The sequence below is a fragment of the Oncorhynchus masou genome, chromosome 28, assembly GCF_036934945.1.
Source record: "Oncorhynchus masou masou isolate Uvic2021 chromosome 28, UVic_Omas_1.1, whole genome shotgun sequence".
In the NCBI taxonomy this organism is placed as follows: Eukaryota; Metazoa; Chordata; class Actinopteri; order Salmoniformes; family Salmonidae; genus Oncorhynchus; species Oncorhynchus masou.
In genome coordinates, this window is record NC_088239.1 from 22,416,546 (window position 1) to 22,435,515 (window position 18,970).

The 18,970-nt window shown below is 41.8% G+C and overlaps 1 protein-coding gene across 3 annotated transcripts in view; it reads right to left on the reverse strand.

The window, feature by feature from the left end:
* Positions 1-18,172, reverse strand: part of vopp1b (VOPP1 WW domain binding protein b) — a 95,919-nt gene extending 77,747 nt beyond the window's left edge. For 2 of the 3 annotated variants that reach the window (XR_010452028.1, XM_064941594.1), the window contains exons 1-2: positions 17,886-18,172; positions 88-146 (exon numbers count right to left, since the gene is read on the reverse strand). Coding sequence is in view for 2 of the 3 variants with exons in the window: in XM_064941594.1 (XP_064797666.1) it covers positions 88-146; positions 17,886-17,936 (110 nt within the window). In the remaining variant the exon portion in view is untranslated. The remainder of the gene's footprint in view (positions 1-87; positions 147-17,885) is intronic. The other variant, XM_064941595.1, reaches the window with a different exon arrangement.
* Between the last annotated feature and the right edge of the window lie 798 nt (positions 18,173-18,970).

An 18,970-nucleotide genomic window follows, 5' to 3' on the forward strand; every position in this document is an offset into this window, starting at 1 on the left:
GTTGTCACAACACAATGCCACAGAATTTGAAAAAAATGTAATCGGACATTGTACACAATGTTGTGGCAGGTAGCAGGTTGTACTTACATAAAGTAGATGGGGTATCCACCTTCAAAATACCAGCAAGACTTCTTGGCCTCTATACACTGCAAGAGGGAGAGAAAATAAGTCAGTCCATGCATTCTCTTTTTTTTAAGACTCCCTTACCCCAACACAGACCATTTATCCCACAAAGTATGACCTGACATTGGGTTCAGTACATCACCAAGAGCGGTACTTTGCTGAGGCCAAGATGCTTTTGCCGTTTGACAGGAACAAATTAACCGAAAACCTCTCTCGGAACAGCAGAAGTCTGTCAAAATACATCCCTATCCAGAGTACGAGAGGTTCTCCACAACTTCCTGGGGTGGTTGCTCGGAGAGAGCCTTTCTTGATAGAGCCTCAGTCTTATGCTTGTCGAGCTGGGTTGGATGGTATACCGGGGTATTTGGAAAAAGCTACAGGATGGTTTGACAATAGCGTCAAAACTATTTGTTTTTCAATACATTTTAATATTTTTTTTAAAGTTAACCTGCAGTCAACTTGTGCAATACATTAGGAGATAAAGCAGATGGCGGTCATCATTTCACAGTTCACATTATTCAGCTTACAGGCTGACTCCACCGCTTGCGTTGCGTACGTGAGCATTGTAAAAGAAATGTAGAAATCTAGATTGAATTATTGCACCCACACTGCTCGCACGCGTAAACAAGCGTCTGTGTTGCCAAGGGCTAAAATGGAAGTATTTTCTATTGCAGACTCAGATTTGGCTGCAAGTCATGCCTCTCCCATCTCCTCATTGGTTTATAGAAGCAGGTACCCACCTGGGTGATTGAAAGACGAACTGTGATAATAATATGAAAGTTTAGATGCCAATCACCATATAAGTTCAAAGATGAAAAAGCCTGGAAGGAGGAGAGATGACAAGAAATGGTTGACCGTTTTATGTGTGGATTAATTGTCGGAGTAGAGGACCTTGTGCATTTCATTTGGTGTGGGGGGACAAAATACATTTATGCCAAATGGGTGCAGCCGGTTTGGGTTCCGTGTTACTCCAGAACAGTTGAGACAGTCACATGCTGGTTTGTAACAGCACAATGGGAGACAGCGGAAGCTGGAGAGTCCGTAGCGTTCTACATATATCCGCGAGTTGTAGCGTCACACATGAGGTGAAGAAGTTAGTGTTGCAAACTTAGCGACGTTGTCGCTATATGTAGCTAGCATTCAGACCTCTACCAATACATTTTCAAAAAAGCGACTAGCGACAAATCTAGCGACTTTTCTGGTGTTATTGGAGACTGAGACTCTTGACGTGAAAGCACGTATCGTTCTTACTCTTCTCAACGAGCAGCGGGTGCTGCCGTGGTCCCCCCAAGCACTCACGCTGCAGTCAGAGCAGGAGATGTTCACCCCTCCTCGTCCAGACTGCAAATGAATCGTGCATTCGGAAAGCCACCACTGGCTGATCCCACCCTGGCTTACATTTTTTTTTTTTTTTTTTTTTTAATTAACCTGAATTAGGGCCAGACTAGTTACCATAATTGTCTCACATTGCCATTGGCAGTTTTTTTCTAATTGTCTCTTTTTGGTCCATTTAGATTGTATACAAAAAAAAAAAAAATGTTATGGTTAAAAATGTTCATATTTTACTGTGACTTGTTGTAGGCTCCTAAGTGGACCATAAGGTTAAAGAAAAAAACAAATTATCGGGGCTTGGGATCATGGAGGAGGGTTGGAATTGTGACAAAAAAAAAAAAGAAAATCGACAGAAGAAATTTCATTTGTTGTTCTAAACATATTTAGGGTGTTTTTTAATCACTTTCTCTCTCCTAAAGTGTCCATCAAAATTACATTGCCAATTGTGCAAATGAGGTGATGTCATTTAGAAACTTCTAGTGACTTTTAGGACAGCCAATAGCTACTTTCCTTACTGAGGAGTGGCAACACTGGATAAAGTTACACTTGTATGCAATTCACTACTAAATGTTTGCTATTAGCTATCTTACAATGGCTTTCTCAAAGAGCTCTGGATAAGTTTATTTTTCCCCCTGTGCTTCCTACTAGCGTTTTTTCCCCCTCCATGTACACATGCTGCTCTTCCGTCAGAAAACTATGCATCACAACTTCATTCACTTGTACAATTGATTTGGTTATCTTGCTTGTAAATGTCCTCACTCACTGAAAATGACTTTCGGTGGCGTCTAGCTATACTTGTATAACTTGATGAGCTTTTAACATTTAGCTAACAGCGTCTGTGATTTCGCTATTAGTTTGTGCTAATTCTGTTAGCATTTCTTGCGTTTTTAGTGTGCTATGTTTAATACCGTACATTTCCAGGATCAGAGAAGGACGGTAAGACAATATGAAAATCTGGATACCGCCCATGCCTATTGGAGACACCATATAAGGCCTTCCTTCTAAACTCAATCTGCAGTTATTTCAGGCTTCATCCATGCTTTCAATAACCTCCATTCTCTGTCAACCTAGTGCTAGACGAATCAGCATATGCTCTGGGCTTCATCATTTAAAGATATGATGTTCTCGGTCTAATTGGATAAGAATTCGAGACGGTCTTACGATAAAGAGCATACCAACAAACCCATTTCAGAGCAGCGGGCTGTCTGCCTGCATCCCATTACGCCTGGGTTTCGTTCATCTGGGCAGGACTGTCATTTAATAATCAATACGCCTTCCGGCTACACTACGCAGCTGCCGCCAACTGCCCTCTGTCAAAATGCAGACCGAAGCACGTCTTTTTTAAGATGAGGAAATAGAAAAAAAGATGATGGAAAGGAGAGAGAGCGAGAAGGGAATATGTCCTATACTAAACTGTGAGTCTGTTATGCACAAGGCCAGAAGTAGCCTCACATGCTTTATGTGCAAGTAATGCAAGTAAAGATAAATGAAACAGCTCTGCTCACATATGAAAACATGTTGGTTATTCATGCAGTACTGTAACTGGGATGCTTATCAGTGTCAAGATGATCCGTTTGCCCATGAGCAAATGAACACATTTTATCCCTGTATGTTAACCCATGCAAATAGTCTTGCTGTTTTGAATCATACATACTGGTTCTTTCCTAGACAGCCGTGGCTTTGTGCAACACACAATGCCGTCCTCCGCCGAAGCCTCAGGAAAGGTTTGCAGCTGTGTCCTTGAAAAGGGAGTCTTTGATTTGAATAATTATGTGTTGTCAGAGTCATTTATGAGATACCACCTTGTCAAGGACATGTTGCAAAGCTGTTCACTCTGCCTTTCCGTAATTCTCCTCGACTTTCACAGATTTGGCAAGCTCCGTGTGTTGTCTAAATAAAACAAATGGATGCCTCTTATTTGCTCTTCCGTGTAACTTTCAGTAATCCCCCATCCACTGTATAGTAATATAATTCATATAAAAGGCTATAAAATGGGTATCATGTGGGTACACCTGGGCTGCATCTCAATAGTCTAATGCGGCTTGCACAGAATTGGCACCCATGCCCTTACTGCTCTCACCTGCCCAGTCCTGGAAAAAGATGAGGAGAGGTGCCACTTTAGTTCAGACTATTGAGATGCATCCACAGACAAAGCTCATTGAGGTGAGAGATGAAGTAAACAAGACAATGAAGCCTGGTCTGTCTTCCGAGAAGAGTGGTTGAAACAAAAACCCACTTCTACAGCAGCTTCATTAGAGAAGTGAAAAGGGGCGCCGACCGACGGGTTGGGGAAAGGTCATGGGCACGTAATTAACAGTTCCCATCAGTGGAGACCTTTTCCGCCACACCGCGCCAGTCGCACACCAGACATGAGGGGCAGGTTGGGGTGATATTTTCTCCCCAGGAATCCCTTTTGTGGTTTGTGCCATGGGCCCAGAAAAGGGAAGGGGGGAGGGGGCACAATGGATGGGGTTCAACCCCTAAACATAACCTTAGTATGTTTCCTGGCTCTTGAGACCAGAGAAGGGGGACAGTCACGAGGGAGTTTGGGTCATACAGACTAGGGCCATACAATGGAGCATTTGTCAATGTGTTGGCTGTTGGGATGGACAATATGGGGACGCCCTGGCAGGGAAGCCCTGGCAGGAAGAGGGACGCCATGGTTGAGACAACCACCCAGCCTGTCTGTTTGTGGGACCAACTTACCCACATTGACACTGCCAACAGCAGGGTCCACAGCCATGTATTGTAGTATCAGGAACTGACAGACTCCAGATATCCAGGCCAGCTTCAGAGCAAACCAGAACAACGAGTCTCCCACCCCACTGACAAGCTTATTTAAAACAAGGGAGTTTATAAATGTATTCTCAGACCAGCAGAGCGACAGTTGAAGGGACAACTGAATGAGTGACCGCTATGCAACCGCAAACTGTGGCATCCTGCTCAGATTTGTCCCAGATAGGCAGGACATTGGAAGGACATGTTGTTTTGTTTTTTTAACTCCCTCTTTACAAATCAGCCTCAGACATTTTAAACCATTTAACGTGACAGAATACTCCAGAGATTTTATTCATCAAATGTTTACGCAGGCCACCAGACCTCCCCCCATGTTGGCTGGTTTTATGTAAGGTAACAGTGGGGAAATCCACCACAGTGTATCACAAAAGGCAATTTACATCAAAACGATATTGGATTACTAGATGATTTTAAACTCCTGCATTAATCCGACCTGTGTGTATTCATTACTCATGTCATGTTTCTGTAGCTGGGTTATAAAGCAGACAACGAAGGTGTATCCCTAATGGTAAGGCTTCTACTTAATCTATTAGATTATAATGGTCAACCTGATTCTATATCATGTGGCTCACAGTGAGCCTAGCATAGTAGTGTAGTGTTTAGCTTGTGATAAGACACATTTTTAAATGTAGCCACGCATGACCTTGCATGTTCCTACTACAATTTTCCCTGTTTTTGCACTTGGGGAACGACTATAAATATGTGATGGTTCAACATGTTTAGTTGAAAAACCAGAATATGTATAGTTCCATTAGCCTCTTCAAATCATTTTGAATTGCTCATTTTACTGCAGCACTGTTTGAGGAAGTATAACTTCACTGCCACAGAGGACAATTCTCATTAGAGGAAAACCACACATTAACATGTTTAGCTCATTGATATGAGAAAGGAAACAGATGAAACACGCTTCCAGTCCAATGCCCCCCCCCCCCCCCCCCCGACCCCGACCCCACCACCTCCCTCCCTTGCACAAGTGGCTCGATAATGTCAAACCACAGGGATGTCGATTCCATTAGTGAACACAAACAACCCCAGAAAGGATCATTGCACAGCGGCTATCCAGAGTGGCGGGTGTGCCGGGAGCTGACGCTAATCCCTCAAAATACTTTCTCCTCAGATTAGCTCGGCTAGCCCACCACGCCACCGCGTTTAGCCGGAAGCCTCTCTGTGTTTAGGCCTAAGACAAACTACTGAGGAGCCAGATGTAAAGCCCCACTTAAAAGACTAAGTAAAGTAAAGCAGAAAAGAGCTGGACAAGCGTTCATGTTTGAAGTTCAACAGGACAGGGGAATATGAAGGAGTATGGTTTGACAGAGACTTTTTTTATTCCAGTGTTTTAAGTTTAAGGGGATTCTTGAAGCTGAATGGTGAATAACAGCATGCAAGAAAATAATGAGACTTGCGTTACATTTAAAACGCTTTGAAATATCCACACCTGTGTCTGTGTTTGAGTGTGACAGACTGAGAGAACCAGGGGCGGTGGATGTTTGATCTCAGAAAGTCAGTCATTTCCCTAATACATTGTTAATATACAGTCTGATACAACAAAAACTGCAAGTAAGCACCACGAGTCCAGAATCATGTCATTGGGTGCACTTACCCTTGCAATACTAAAATTCTCAAACGTCACTACGCAAAAATAAAGGCAATACAATTTAGCAATTCAGCAAGCGGATCATAATTTAAGATCATTGATTGGATATTGAATGAAAACAGACAGATACATTGTTGATCATATGCAGGTTAAAATTAAACTGAACCAACTTCTCTGCTTTTAAAAAACAGCCTGTGTCAAAATTTCTAAAGCAAAAAATGAAGACTGGTACTTGCCTACTACAAATATAGCCATAGCTCTGGCAGCAAATATCAAAACATATCAGCAAGCATTCAGCAACGTACAAAGCTGGTTGCATAGTAACGTATCATCACCTGCCTGAATCTATTCTGTAGCTAGCCCCTCTATTAGCATATCAATTACTTTCAAACTAGAGAAAGATATTTTTTCCCCCTCGCTATATGTTTATTGAATGATGATATTTCATTCACAGGCTACGTACAACACCTGGTAGATGTGTTGTTTAACAGCATTGTGGGAACCCCCTACCACATCAAGAGCTGTTCCAGAAGACTGAAGTAGTGGCCAGACACCAGTCCAGCTTCAGAGTAATGGAGGTACATGTCCAGGCCCGTCTGAAGTTTGCTAGAGAGAATTTGGATGATCCAGAAGAAGATTGGGAGAATGTCATATGGTCAGATGAAACCAAAATAGATGAAACAGATGAAAACAGATGAAACCAAAACTTTTTGGTAAAAACTCAACTCGTCGTGTTTGGAGGACAAAGAATGCTGAGTTGCATCCAAAGAACACCATACCTACTGTGAAGCATGGGGGTGGAAACATCATGCTTTAGGCCTGTTTTTCTGCAAAGGGACCAGGACGACTGATCCGTGTAAAGGAAAGAATGAATGGGACCATGTATCGTGAGATTGAGTGAAAACCTCCTTCCATCAGCAAGGGCATTGAAGATGAAACGTGGCTGGGTCTTTCAGCATGACAATGATCCCAAACACACTGCCCGGGCAACGAAGGAGTGGCTTTGTAAGAAGCATTTCAAGGTCCTGGAGTGGCCTGGCCAGTCTCCAGATCTCAACCCCATAGAAGATCTTTGGAGGGAGTTGAAAGTCCGTGTTGCCCAGCAACAGCCCCAAAACATCACTGCTCTAGAGGAGATCTGCATGGAGGAATGGGCCAAAATACCAGGAACAGTGTGTAAAAACCTTGTGAATACTTACAGAAAACATTTGACCACTGTCATTGCCAACAAAGGGTATATAACGAAGTATTGAGATAAATAAGTATTTGGTCAATAACAAAAGTTTTCCACCATAATTTGCAAATAAATTCATTAAAAATCCTACAATGTGATTTTCTGGATTTTTTTCTCATTTTGTCTGTCATAGTTTTAGTGTACCCACGATGAAAATTACAGGCCTCTCATCTTTTTAAGTGGGAGAACTTGCATAATTGGTGGCTGACTAAATACTTTTTTGCCCCACTGTATATGTGCATCATGTCTGTTGTAAGGAGATGCCCCCTTCCACTGTGCCAATGGACTACTTTTGGACCCGAGTGAGTAATGCCAACCAGTCAGTGTCATGCTGGCACGTGTCCCTTGTGAATTAGCATCTATGATTGGCTATGTTCCACAGTGTATTTACTGATGGCTTCCTTGACTGAATGGTGTCGGTCTTTCCCCTTTATGCCCTTTGGTCAGGGTGTGATTTGGGGTGGGCATTCTGTTTCCGCCGGGTATAGTTCTCAATCAGGGTTAACTGTCTATCGTTCTCTGATTGGGAACCATACTTAGGTAGCCCTTTTTCCCCTCCTTTTGTTGTGGGTAGTTAACTTTGTTTGTGGCACTAATGCCCTGTAAGCTTCACGGTTGTTTTTTCGTTTGTTGTTTTGTTGGCGACATTTTGAAATAAAAAGGAAAATGTACGCTTACCACGCTGCACCTTGGGCTTCTTCCAGCAACGGCCGTGACAGAGATACCCAAGATATGGCTTGGTCAATGAACCATAAACGATTAAAGAACATGGACCTGTGGAGCGGTCGTTAAGACACTAACAGCTTACAGACGGTAGGCAATTAAGGTCACAGTTATGAAAACTTAGGACACTAAAGAGGCCTTTTCTATCTCTGAAAAACACCAAATGAAAGAGGCCCATGGTCCCTGCTCATCTGCGTGAACATGCCTTAGGCAAGGCGGCATGAGGACTGCAGATGTGGCCAGGGAAATAAATTGCAATGTCCATACTGTGAGATGCCTAAGACAGCGCTACAGGGAGACAGGACGGACAGCTGATCGACCTCAGTGGCAGACCACGTGTAACAACACCTGCACAGGATCGGTACATCCGAACATCACACCTGCGGGACAGGTACAGGATGGCAACAACAACTGCTCGAGTTACATCAGGAAAGAAAAATCCCTCCATCAGTGCTCTGACTGTCCACAATAGGCTGAGAGGCTGGACTGAGGGCATGTAGGCCTGTTGTAAGGCAGGTCCTCACCACACATCACCGGTAACAACGTCACCTATTAGCATAAGCCCATCGTCACTGGACCAGACCGGACTGGCAAAAAGTGCTCTTCACTGACGAGTCGCGGTTTTGTCTCAACAGGGGTGATGGTCAGATTCATGTTTATCGTCAAAGGAATGAGCGTTACATCGAGGCCTGTACTCTGGAGCGGGATCGATTTGGAGGGGGAGGGTCCGTCATGGTCTGGGGTGGTGTGTCACAGCATCATCGGACTGTGCTTATTGTCATTGCAGCCAATCTCAGCGCTGTGCGTTACAGGGAAGACTGCCTCCTCCCTCATGTAGTACCCTTCCTGCAGGCTCATTCTGACATGACGCTCCAGCCATACTGCTTGTTCTGTGCCTGATTTCCTGCAAGACAAGAATGTCAGTGTTCTGCCATGGCCAGCGAAGAGCCCAGATCTCAATCCCATTGAGCACGTCTGGGACCTGTTGGATCAGAGGGTGAGGGCTAGGGCCATTCCCCGCAGAAATGTCTGGGAACTTGCAGGTGCCTTGGTTAAAGAACGGGGTTACATCCCACAGCAAGAACTGGAAAATCTGGTGCAGTCCATGAGGAGATGCACTGCAGTACTTAATGCAGCTGGTGGCCACACCAGATACTGACTCTTACTTTTGATTTTGACCCCCCCCCCCCTTTGTTCAAGGACACATTATTCCATTTCTGTTATTCACATGTCTATGGAACTTGTTCAGTTCGTCTCAGTTGTTGAATCTTGTTATGTTCAATATGAATATGAATATGCACACTCACCGGGGATATGGGCTTTGTTCTCCACTGGTGCTAATAATATAGGCTACTGTTCGCTCAATTAAGTTAATAATTTTGATCAAGACAGATTGGAGTCTTTTCATTCACATCTCTTTACAGCAATAGCCATTTGTTTTCCACAATTTGTTTTTTAAAATATTGTGATATGCCTGGCTGGTTCTCTCTGCTTTTCACTGACAGTTAAAAACTCAACAATTATCCATTTGGTATTTGCAGCACGTGCTGCCCAAATTGCGGACCCTTCCAACTGTAGGCTAAAACAGTCGTGGAAAAACAACTACGTTTTTTTAAGCCAATGATCCTCTCTGGCCAAATCATGCTTTCTGGTGTAGTAGCCTATTTTGAATGGTTTTATTTATTTCTGTAGACAGGAGTAAAACAATTAGGTTATATAATTTTGTAGTCTGTGGTTGTGAGGCCGGTTGGACATACTGCCAAATTCTCTATAATGACGGAGGCGGCTTATGGTAGAGAAATTCCTGCAGTTGATATGCCCCACCTGTCAGGTGGATGGATTAACTTGGCAAGGGGGACATGTTCACTAACAGGGATGTGTACAAAATTGGAGAGAAATACATTTGTGCATATGGACAATTTCTGGGAAGTGTTATTTCAGCTCACGAAACATTGGATGAGGATGGGCTTGTGGTATTGGCTGGAATTGTTACAAACACATGGAAACCACGTTTGGCTCCGTTTCATAAATTGCATTCCAGCCATTACAATGAGCCTGTCCTCCTATAGCTCCTCTCACCAGCCTCCTCTGATGTTGTGTTTATATTTTTGTTCAGTATAGATTGACAGAAAGTCATTAGCCACTGGAGACAGCTGGAGTTGTACTCTACCCACAACTTGTTTATATTTGCTAGGTAAGCTACTTTTTTCCCCCTCTCTGCTGGTGATCCTTCAACATTTTGGAAAACAGTTAATGCACTGAAGTGTACAAATGTATCTTCTTCCCTGCCTAAGCAACTTCCGTCTTAGTCATCTAAACTGAGAAGAGGGGATAAGTGATGCTCTTAAGCATAATTTTATCTCGGCAGGTTTTTTTATTTGGTTTAATTGAGCCTGGTCAGTTATTCGATTTCTCTTCTCTCTGCCAACCTCTAGCTGACTCTACGGTGAACCAGTCAACTTCCAGTGGATCTGTTTTCATTTCAACAATTTACTGCCCGAAATGTGCTAGATGCCTTGCTTAAGATTGCTGAATTTTTTAAATATATATTCTAGGGTTGATTTCCTTGAACCATTTTCGCTGCAACTCTGCCCCCCCGATTTCTGAATCCCCAAGGTTTGGAAGGAAGGCCTATGTGTTCCCCCTTCACAAAAGGTGGTGAACCTTGTGACCTAAATAATTAAAACCACCCCAATTCTAAACTTTCCTGCCTAGTTAAAATATATATTTTAAAATGTATTCCAAATGTGCATCAGTCAGGTTTTAGACCAGGTCATAGCATCATCTCTGCAGCATTCCTAGTAATAATTGTGGTTAACTGTATGGATAAAAGGCAACATTGACCTGTGAAAGGCCTTCGATGCTGTTGATCACTCACTGCTAATGCAGAGGCTTTCCTCAAATTCGCCTACGCCAGGCTGCATGTAACTGGGTTAAAAATCACTTTAGATACACATTCAGTTGTATCTACTGAGGATGTTAAATAGAATATTCTGGACATAACGAAAACTGTCCTGCAGGGATCAATTCTGGGTCCTGTACTTTTCACATTAACAATATTGACTTCTGTCGAAAACTGTTACCTGTCCTTGTATGCCGATGATACTATTGTGTATGTTATTGCCCCCACGGTTGACCAGGCTTGATCTGAACTACAGTCTGCCTTCATTGTACTACAGAAAAACTTTGACCTGAAATTAGTATTGAATACAGGTAAAATTAAGTACATGTTGTTCTCTAAAGCGCATAAAAATAACTGATGATTTAAACCTATGTACTTTGGATGGGGTCCCTATTGATTGTGTCCCTGCTTACAAATATCTGGAAAGACGACAAGTGGTCTTTATAAAAAAGCATATTGAGGAGTTAGTTAAGCTGAGAATAAAAATGGCCTTCTATAGAAATAGGTAATGCCTCTCGCTAAATAGTAGAAAGCAGATTATTCAGTCAACGTTCCTGTCAGTCCTAGACTATGGCGACATCCATTTGAAAGCAAATGCCACTTCATTGAAGTCATATGATGCAGTTTATAATAGCGCACTTCCCTTCTGTGTAATGGGCAGTTTTAGTATTCATCACTGCATTCTCTACCAGAAAGTTGGTTGGCCCTCTGATGTCATTTAGGTTGATACATTGCTATCTTTTCATGTATAAAGCCCTTTATACTAACACCCACTGTACTGAACATCATTACTTAAAACTTTAGCCTTTGAGTTACCACACCCGGTCTCAGAGACGGCCAACTCTGGAAATTCCTTTTGGTCTCCGAGTTGACTAAAAGCCGATTTACCTTGCATCATATTTGTAGAACAATATTCAAAATGTTCTTAAAATTGGATGTTTTGGTACCTGCAGGGCAATTCAGCAAGTTGATTGAGGGTGGCAATTAGCCTCGTGTTTAAGAGCGTTGGGCCTGTAACCGGAAGGTCGCTGGTTTGTGTCCCTGAGTTGACTAGGTGAAAAATCTCCATGTGCCCTTGATTAACCCTAATTGCTCCTGTAAATCACTCTGGATAAGAGTGTCTGCTAAAATGTAAAATGATTGAGGATCTTATTTACTGATGTGTTTTTTTTTTTTTATGACCGTTTTTCTTTCTGCTGGCATTTTGTATTTATATTTCAATGTTAGTATTTTTTGTAATCCAGGCCTCATCTGTAAAAAGAGACCTTGGTCTCAGGATAACTCCCTGAAAATAAAGGCTTCAATAAAATAAGCGTTGACATACAAAGACAACATCTTATGAAGAAAGTAACAAACACACATTGATTTTGTGGATAAATATGTACACTCAAACTGGGCGATGTTTGTGCACTGTCCACATGTAGTCTACACCTTTTGTAGGAATATTAGCGAGTCGTAATGGGATTTGTCCCCTGGGAAAGATCTAACAGCGGACATCAGGAGAGACAAAAATAGACAGTTATAGAATATTGTGTTGTAGTACAGCGATCTCCTGACTTGGCATTCAACTCACGGTTGACAACATTTCAATGATAACCTGCATTTACATAATGTGATGAAACGTTGAAATGAAGTTGCATGCTTCTTTCATAGCAAGATGTTGTAGAACTATAGTAGTGTCTTATAAAAACATATACCAGCCACTGGCTCTTGCCATAACTGATTTAACAGAGAAATATCAGCTAGACAGCTGATATCTCCAAGCTATGCTCGCTAGCTGCTGTCAGCTTGGCTAAACACAAGGTCAGGCTTTTGCATACACAAAGAACTGAATTAGGTGACCATCTTAAGATGGCAAATCGTTCTCTCCATATTGCAGGATTCCCCAACTGGTGGCCCTTTTTACCTAAAAGACTGTAAAAACACCAGGAAATCAGCTCTAAGTGATTTTAATTTCTACGTATAAGAGACACTGATCGTATACAAATGCAAGCAAGGTTTGAGAAATTATTGTTTTATTCAAATATTGCGTGTGTCTGGGCATCTTGCTGTCAAATTATTGCACTACTGCCTTTTTTTCGGATTGAATGGCAAACTGGACACCCAAGAAACAACCACATCAAACCACACCCAAGACAACTCTCGTTTGCCTTCAGTCATGTCCGATAGCACTTCTTAATGAGGATTAATGAAAAACAAGGCCAAAATCAGGAAGTGCACTCGCCCTTTAAAGGCATGCTGAATATAATTACAAAATAATTACGCTCAGACAGGCCGCATCCACTAAGCCTCGAAACGAACTTCTCATTAAATGGGTGACTGCACAGAGCAATGCCTGTAACACATATAGGGAGTATGGTGGCCTAAAAAGGTCAAACGATGGAGGACAAAAATATATTTTGTCACATACAACAGATAGGTGTGTTGTGTTACAGGGTCAGCCATAGTAGTATGGTGCCCCTGGAGCAAATTAGGGTGAAGTGCTTTGCTCAAGGGCACAGTGACACATTTTTCACCTTGTCAGCTCAGGTATTGGAGCCAGCAACCTGGCCCTACGCTCTAACTGCTAGGCTACCAAATCTTATACATCGAGACATGTACACTCGATTTCAGCTCAAATCAAAGTTCATTGGTCGCATACACAGATGTTATCGTAGGTGCAGCGAAATGCTTGTTTCTAGCTCCAACAATGCAGTAATACACACATCATCCAAAAAGTTTAAAACAAATAATATCAGAAAGGGCAACATTAGAGTCCGGAACAAACAAACAATATAAATGAATAATGGTATGTATAGACAGCATATGAATAGGAAAAGGTATGTACAGCAGTAGTTACATAGGATGAGCCATAACCAGAATACAGTATATACAGTGCATTCGTTAATTATTCAGACCCATTCCCTTTTTCGACATTTTGTTATGTTATGTTACAGCCTTATTCTAAAATGGATTACCCCATATTTAAAATCGTATTTACATAAGTATTCAGACCCTTTGCTATGAGACTCGAAATTGAGCATCCTGTTTCCGTCAACCATCCTTGATGTTTTTACAACTTGAATGAGTCCACATATTGTGAATTCAATTGTCTGGACATGATTTGGATAGGCACACACCTGTCTATATAAGGTTGACGGTTGACAGTGCTTGTCAGAGCAAAAACCAAACCATGAGGTTGAAGAAATTGTCAATAGAACTCCGCGACAGGATTGTGTCAAGGCACAGATCTGGGGAAGGGTACCAAAACATTTCTACAGCATTGAAAGTCCCCAAGAACACAGTGGCCTCCATCATTTTTAAATGGAAGAAGTTTGGAACCACCAAGACTTCTTAGAGCTGGCCGCCCAGCCAAACTGTGACCAAGAACCTGATGGTCGTTTGAAAAGAGCTCCAGAGTTCCTCTGTGGAGATGGGAGACCCTTCCAGAAGGACATCCATCTCTGCAGCATATTACCAATCAGGTCTTTATGGTAGAGAGGCCAGACAGAAGGCACTCCTCCAAAAAGGCCCATAAAGGACTCTCAGACCATAAGAAACAAGATTCTCTGGTCTGAGAAAACCAAGATTGAAAACCAAGATTGAACTCTTTGGCCTGAATGCCAAGCATCACATCTGGAGGAAACCTGGCACCATCCCCGCGGTGAAGCATGGTGGTGGAAGCATCAAGCTGTGGGGATGTTTTCAGCGGCAGGGACTGGAAGACTAGTCAGGATGGAGAGAAAGATGAACAGAGAAAGTACAGCGAGATCCTTGATGAAAACCTGCTCCAAGTCTTTGAATGTCCTTGAGTGGTCCAGCCAGAGCCCGGACTTGAACCCGATCGAACATCTCTGGAGAGATCTGAAAATAGCTGTGCAGCGACACTCCCCTCCCATTGAAAATAAGAATGTGCTCTTATTAACTGACTTGCCTAGTTAAATAAAAGTTAAAATTTAAATAAAAATACCCAAGAAGAATCGAGGCTACATTATAATCACTGCCAAAGGTGCTTCAACAAAGTATTGAGTCTGAATACTTAAATAAATGTGATTTCAGTTTTGTTTTTCATTAATTTGCTAAATTTTCTAAAAAAACTTTTTTGTCGTTATTGGGTATTGTGTGTAGATTGATAAGGGGAAAAAAACATTGAGTCAATTTTAGAATAAGGCTGTAATGTAATAAAATGTGGAAAAAGTCAGGGGGTCTGAATGCTTTCCGAATGCACTGTACATAGGAAGTGGGTAGAACAGTATGTAAACATTATTAAAGTGACCAGTGTTCAATGACAGTCTGAGGTGCAGAGTACCTGGTGGTAGCCAGCTAGTAAGTGTCTAAGGTTCAGATCAGAGTACTGGGAGGAGGCCGGCTATTGGTGACTGTTTAACAGTCTAATGTCCTGGAGATGAGTTAATGCAGTGCATTAACGAAAGTTCACAAAACATAAACATAACAGCATCTTACACAAAGAGGAGCCCATAGGCAGTCTATCTATACTACAGCTCTTATCCAGCCCTCTCCCAGTCACAGAGCTGCCAGCTAAGCACAAATGGAAGAGAGAGAGAGAAAGCGAGGAGAGAGAAAGGGAGGTTAATGCAATCGTTGGCAAGCTGCACCCCGGGTGGACGGTGAATCCTGAACTCCCAGCATTGCGAGGCAGACTCTGTACTCACAGGGTCGCTGAACCGCAATCCCTACATTAAACTTCCATCTCCACAGAACCATACATTAAACCTCCATCTCCAAAGAAGCTTCTGGTCACATAACTGCTGGAGAGCCTTCCGCTGCCAGCGAGCCGGCCCTTGGCCGGATGAGGACATGACACTTTACATTATAACCAGTCTCTCTCGCTGTCAAAAGGTGGCTATGTATAACAGGGTTGGTTTAGTTTCCACTTGCCACTGCAGAAATACATAGGATGGTTTATGTATTCCTATTGGTTGGTTGAATTTACACTGAACAAAAATATAAAACGCAACGTGTGTTGGTCCCATATTTCATGAGCTGAAATAAATCCCAAAAATGTTTGATATGCACAAAAAAACGTATTCTTCTCAAATGTTGTGCACAAATTTGTTTACATCCCCGTTAGTGAGCATTTCTCTTTTGCCAAGATACTCCATCCACCTGAGATGTGTGGCATATCATGATTAAACAGCATAATCATTACACCGGGGCACCTTGTGCTACAGACAATAAAAGACCACTAAAATGGGAAGTTGTGTTCTTCAACACAAATGCCACAGATGTCTCATGTTTTGAGGGAGTGTGAAATTGGCATGGTGACTGCAGGAATGTCCACCAGAGCTTTTGCCAGAGAAAGTAATGTTAGTTTCTCTACCTCCTGCCTCCAATGTAGTTTTAAGTGCATGATCTGTGTAGTAATGTTATTCGTATCTAAGTTCCACTTGCATTGCTAGTTACAGCCTAATGTTAGCTAGCTAGCTAACATTGAACCTAGCTAGTTGGCTAGCTTTAGCTACCAGAAAATTCATACAGGTTAGTAACGTTATGAGTTGGGATTATGATTCATTGTTTAGCTAGCTACATGTCTAAATAAAAGACTACACTATGTAAGTAACCATTTCACTCATTTTCTGTAATAAAGAATACAAATTAAAGACGTTGTCAGCTATATGATATGGTTATTATTTGAACTAGCTAGCCAGATAACATTAGCTAGCTTGCTAACAAGCTAGAAACAAACCAAAACATTGTTTACAAAGTTACTTTTAGTTGCCTGGTTTGCTAGATTGACATTTACTAAATTCATTTTTAAACAGATGGGTTTAGTGATGTTAAAATACACCATTTGTGCTGTTTTGGACTACCAGGCTGTCGATGTCATGCAGCCTATCATTTGTGTGTTAATACTTTTTCATAACGACAACGACAAGCTTGATGTCGGACGACAATAGAATGTCATAATGTCACTGCTACACTGCAAATAAACCAGTCTTTAGTCTTGAAATCTTTGGTTGTTTAGTACACTACCGTACTCTCTCTGTTTAGCACGTGGCCTCACATGTGAATCCTTAAAGAGATGGGTGGGGCTAAGGCTTAAGAGGGTGTGAACGATGCTGAATGGGTGTAGACAAAGGGGGGGGGGGGTACCAAAACAGGGGGTTACAAGTCTATTAACTTTCAAAGCAGAATTACTTTCCCATTGTTCCTCAACTGTAGTGTATTTTCTAGCTCTAAATCTCGACTTTTATCCAATGTAAGAAAAAAACATTTAAAATTTTGATAAATAAGACCAAATCGAGCCGGTCGGTCACATGTATGGTACCTGAGATATTGGGGCATCCTAGGATGTGATTTTCTATGTTATTGCTGTAAGAGTGAGTTGGCTAGCATGCTCCAATTGTAATGGTCGCATTAACTGAATTAGCAGGGAGCTATTTCCATGCTAACAGACGAATCACGAATCTACAGCAATCAACATACTGTTGTCCTGCACATGTATTGCGTTTCCTTTTGTCAGGTACCTACCTGCATTTATTATATTTTGTACTATTTTTGTCTTTGATTACAAAATACCCAGTCTGACATTGACATGCAAGCGATGAATCACGACTCTACAGACATCAACATACGGTTGTCCTGCACATCTAATGTGCTACCTAGTATATATCGTAAGAATAAACACCAATCAACTGGGATCGCTGGCTGGACAGTCCTGTTATTAAAAAAACAATGCAAGAGAGTTACACAAAGTACGATTAAATCTGTTACACTGTTGACTTCTCTGGACAGCTGTTACATATGCCCAAGAAAATCATCTGATCTGCCTTTCCAACCATGCACCCAAATATTTCACTATTACTAGTTAAGCAGACCACTTCTGGATCTTCTTCATAAGCAAGCAAAGCCTAGTAATTGCAGCCTAGGCTAGAATTTATGCATTTGCTCTCACTTTATTAAATCAAATAAGTAGTAGCTTTTCAGTGGTAATCATGTATTTCTTATCCACGATTTGACACTTTTTGGGACGTTGGACAAAAAGACAAAGGATATCCAAATTATACTGTAGCCTACAGTGCATGTCATCTGAGGAAGGGGGGCAAAACAACACCATATTCATAAAAAAATGATATAAATGAGCATTAAAATAATAATTTTAGCCAAATGTAGAGCGTTATCCCATAAAACGCCCGTTTGACAACATCGGCTTTTCTATTGACAACTAAAAGACTGCTCACCTCTAAAAATATCCAAAACGTCAGGACTATCCAGGAGAGTAGATTCTTCATCACTACTTGCCGAATTATAAACTCCGCTTTTTGAAAGGAAAGATGGAAGAAGAAAAAGTCCTTATCACAATGTCGATTTCATATAGAGCTACAAAACGTTGAACAGCTTCCCGTATCACACAAAGCAAAGCATTCGACCTACAAGCCTTCGAGTAGCCCCGCTGTCAATGCGGGATAGGAGCAGGGAGCAGTGACAGCCCAATGTCGACTTGAGTCCCTGTTAGGTCAGTGGCATTGTTTCCGCGACTAGATTACCTCAAAGAAAATGCATGAGAAGTGCTTCTTTTGAAGCAAAACTGACCCAAAGAAAGACAATATTAGCGGTAAGAACAACTAATCCACTCCCCTTTTCGCTGATTAAACTGCCCGAAGATTCTGCTAAGGTGACTCAAATAAGGTGAATCAAAAGGTTGCCTGTTGGGGAAATTAGAATACTAATTAAATACGATATCTACTGTTGCCTAGTCCTAAATTTTGATATATACAATATGGTAACTAATATGAATAATCAGATTCTCTGACATCTCATGGCAGTAGCCTAGTATAGTAGAGAGATCCTACAGTCTACTTTAGGTTTACAATGCAACCAGGACTGTCAAAGGAGGAGGGAGGGGGGCACAGCACTGTATCAGACATTGTCCCAAAAGGACTAATGCAGTAAAAAACACACAGGAATCCAATCCAAAGTGACCAGAGTGCTTGTCTTTACGATCCTATGAATATACACTGAGTATACAAATCATTAACAACAATGGCTCTTTCCATGACATAGACTGATCAGGTGAATCCAGATGAAAGCTATGATCCCTTTATATATGCCACTTGTTAAATCCACTTTAAAAGGAAGGAGACAGGTTAAAGAAGGATTTTTAAGCCTTGAGACAATTGAGACATGGACTGTGTATGTAGGGTGAATGGGCACAACAACACATTGAAATGCCTTTGAACAGGGTATGGTAGTAGGTGCAAGGCGCATCGGTTTGTGTCAAGAACTGCAACGCTCCTGAGTTTTTCCACGCTCAACAGTTTCCCGT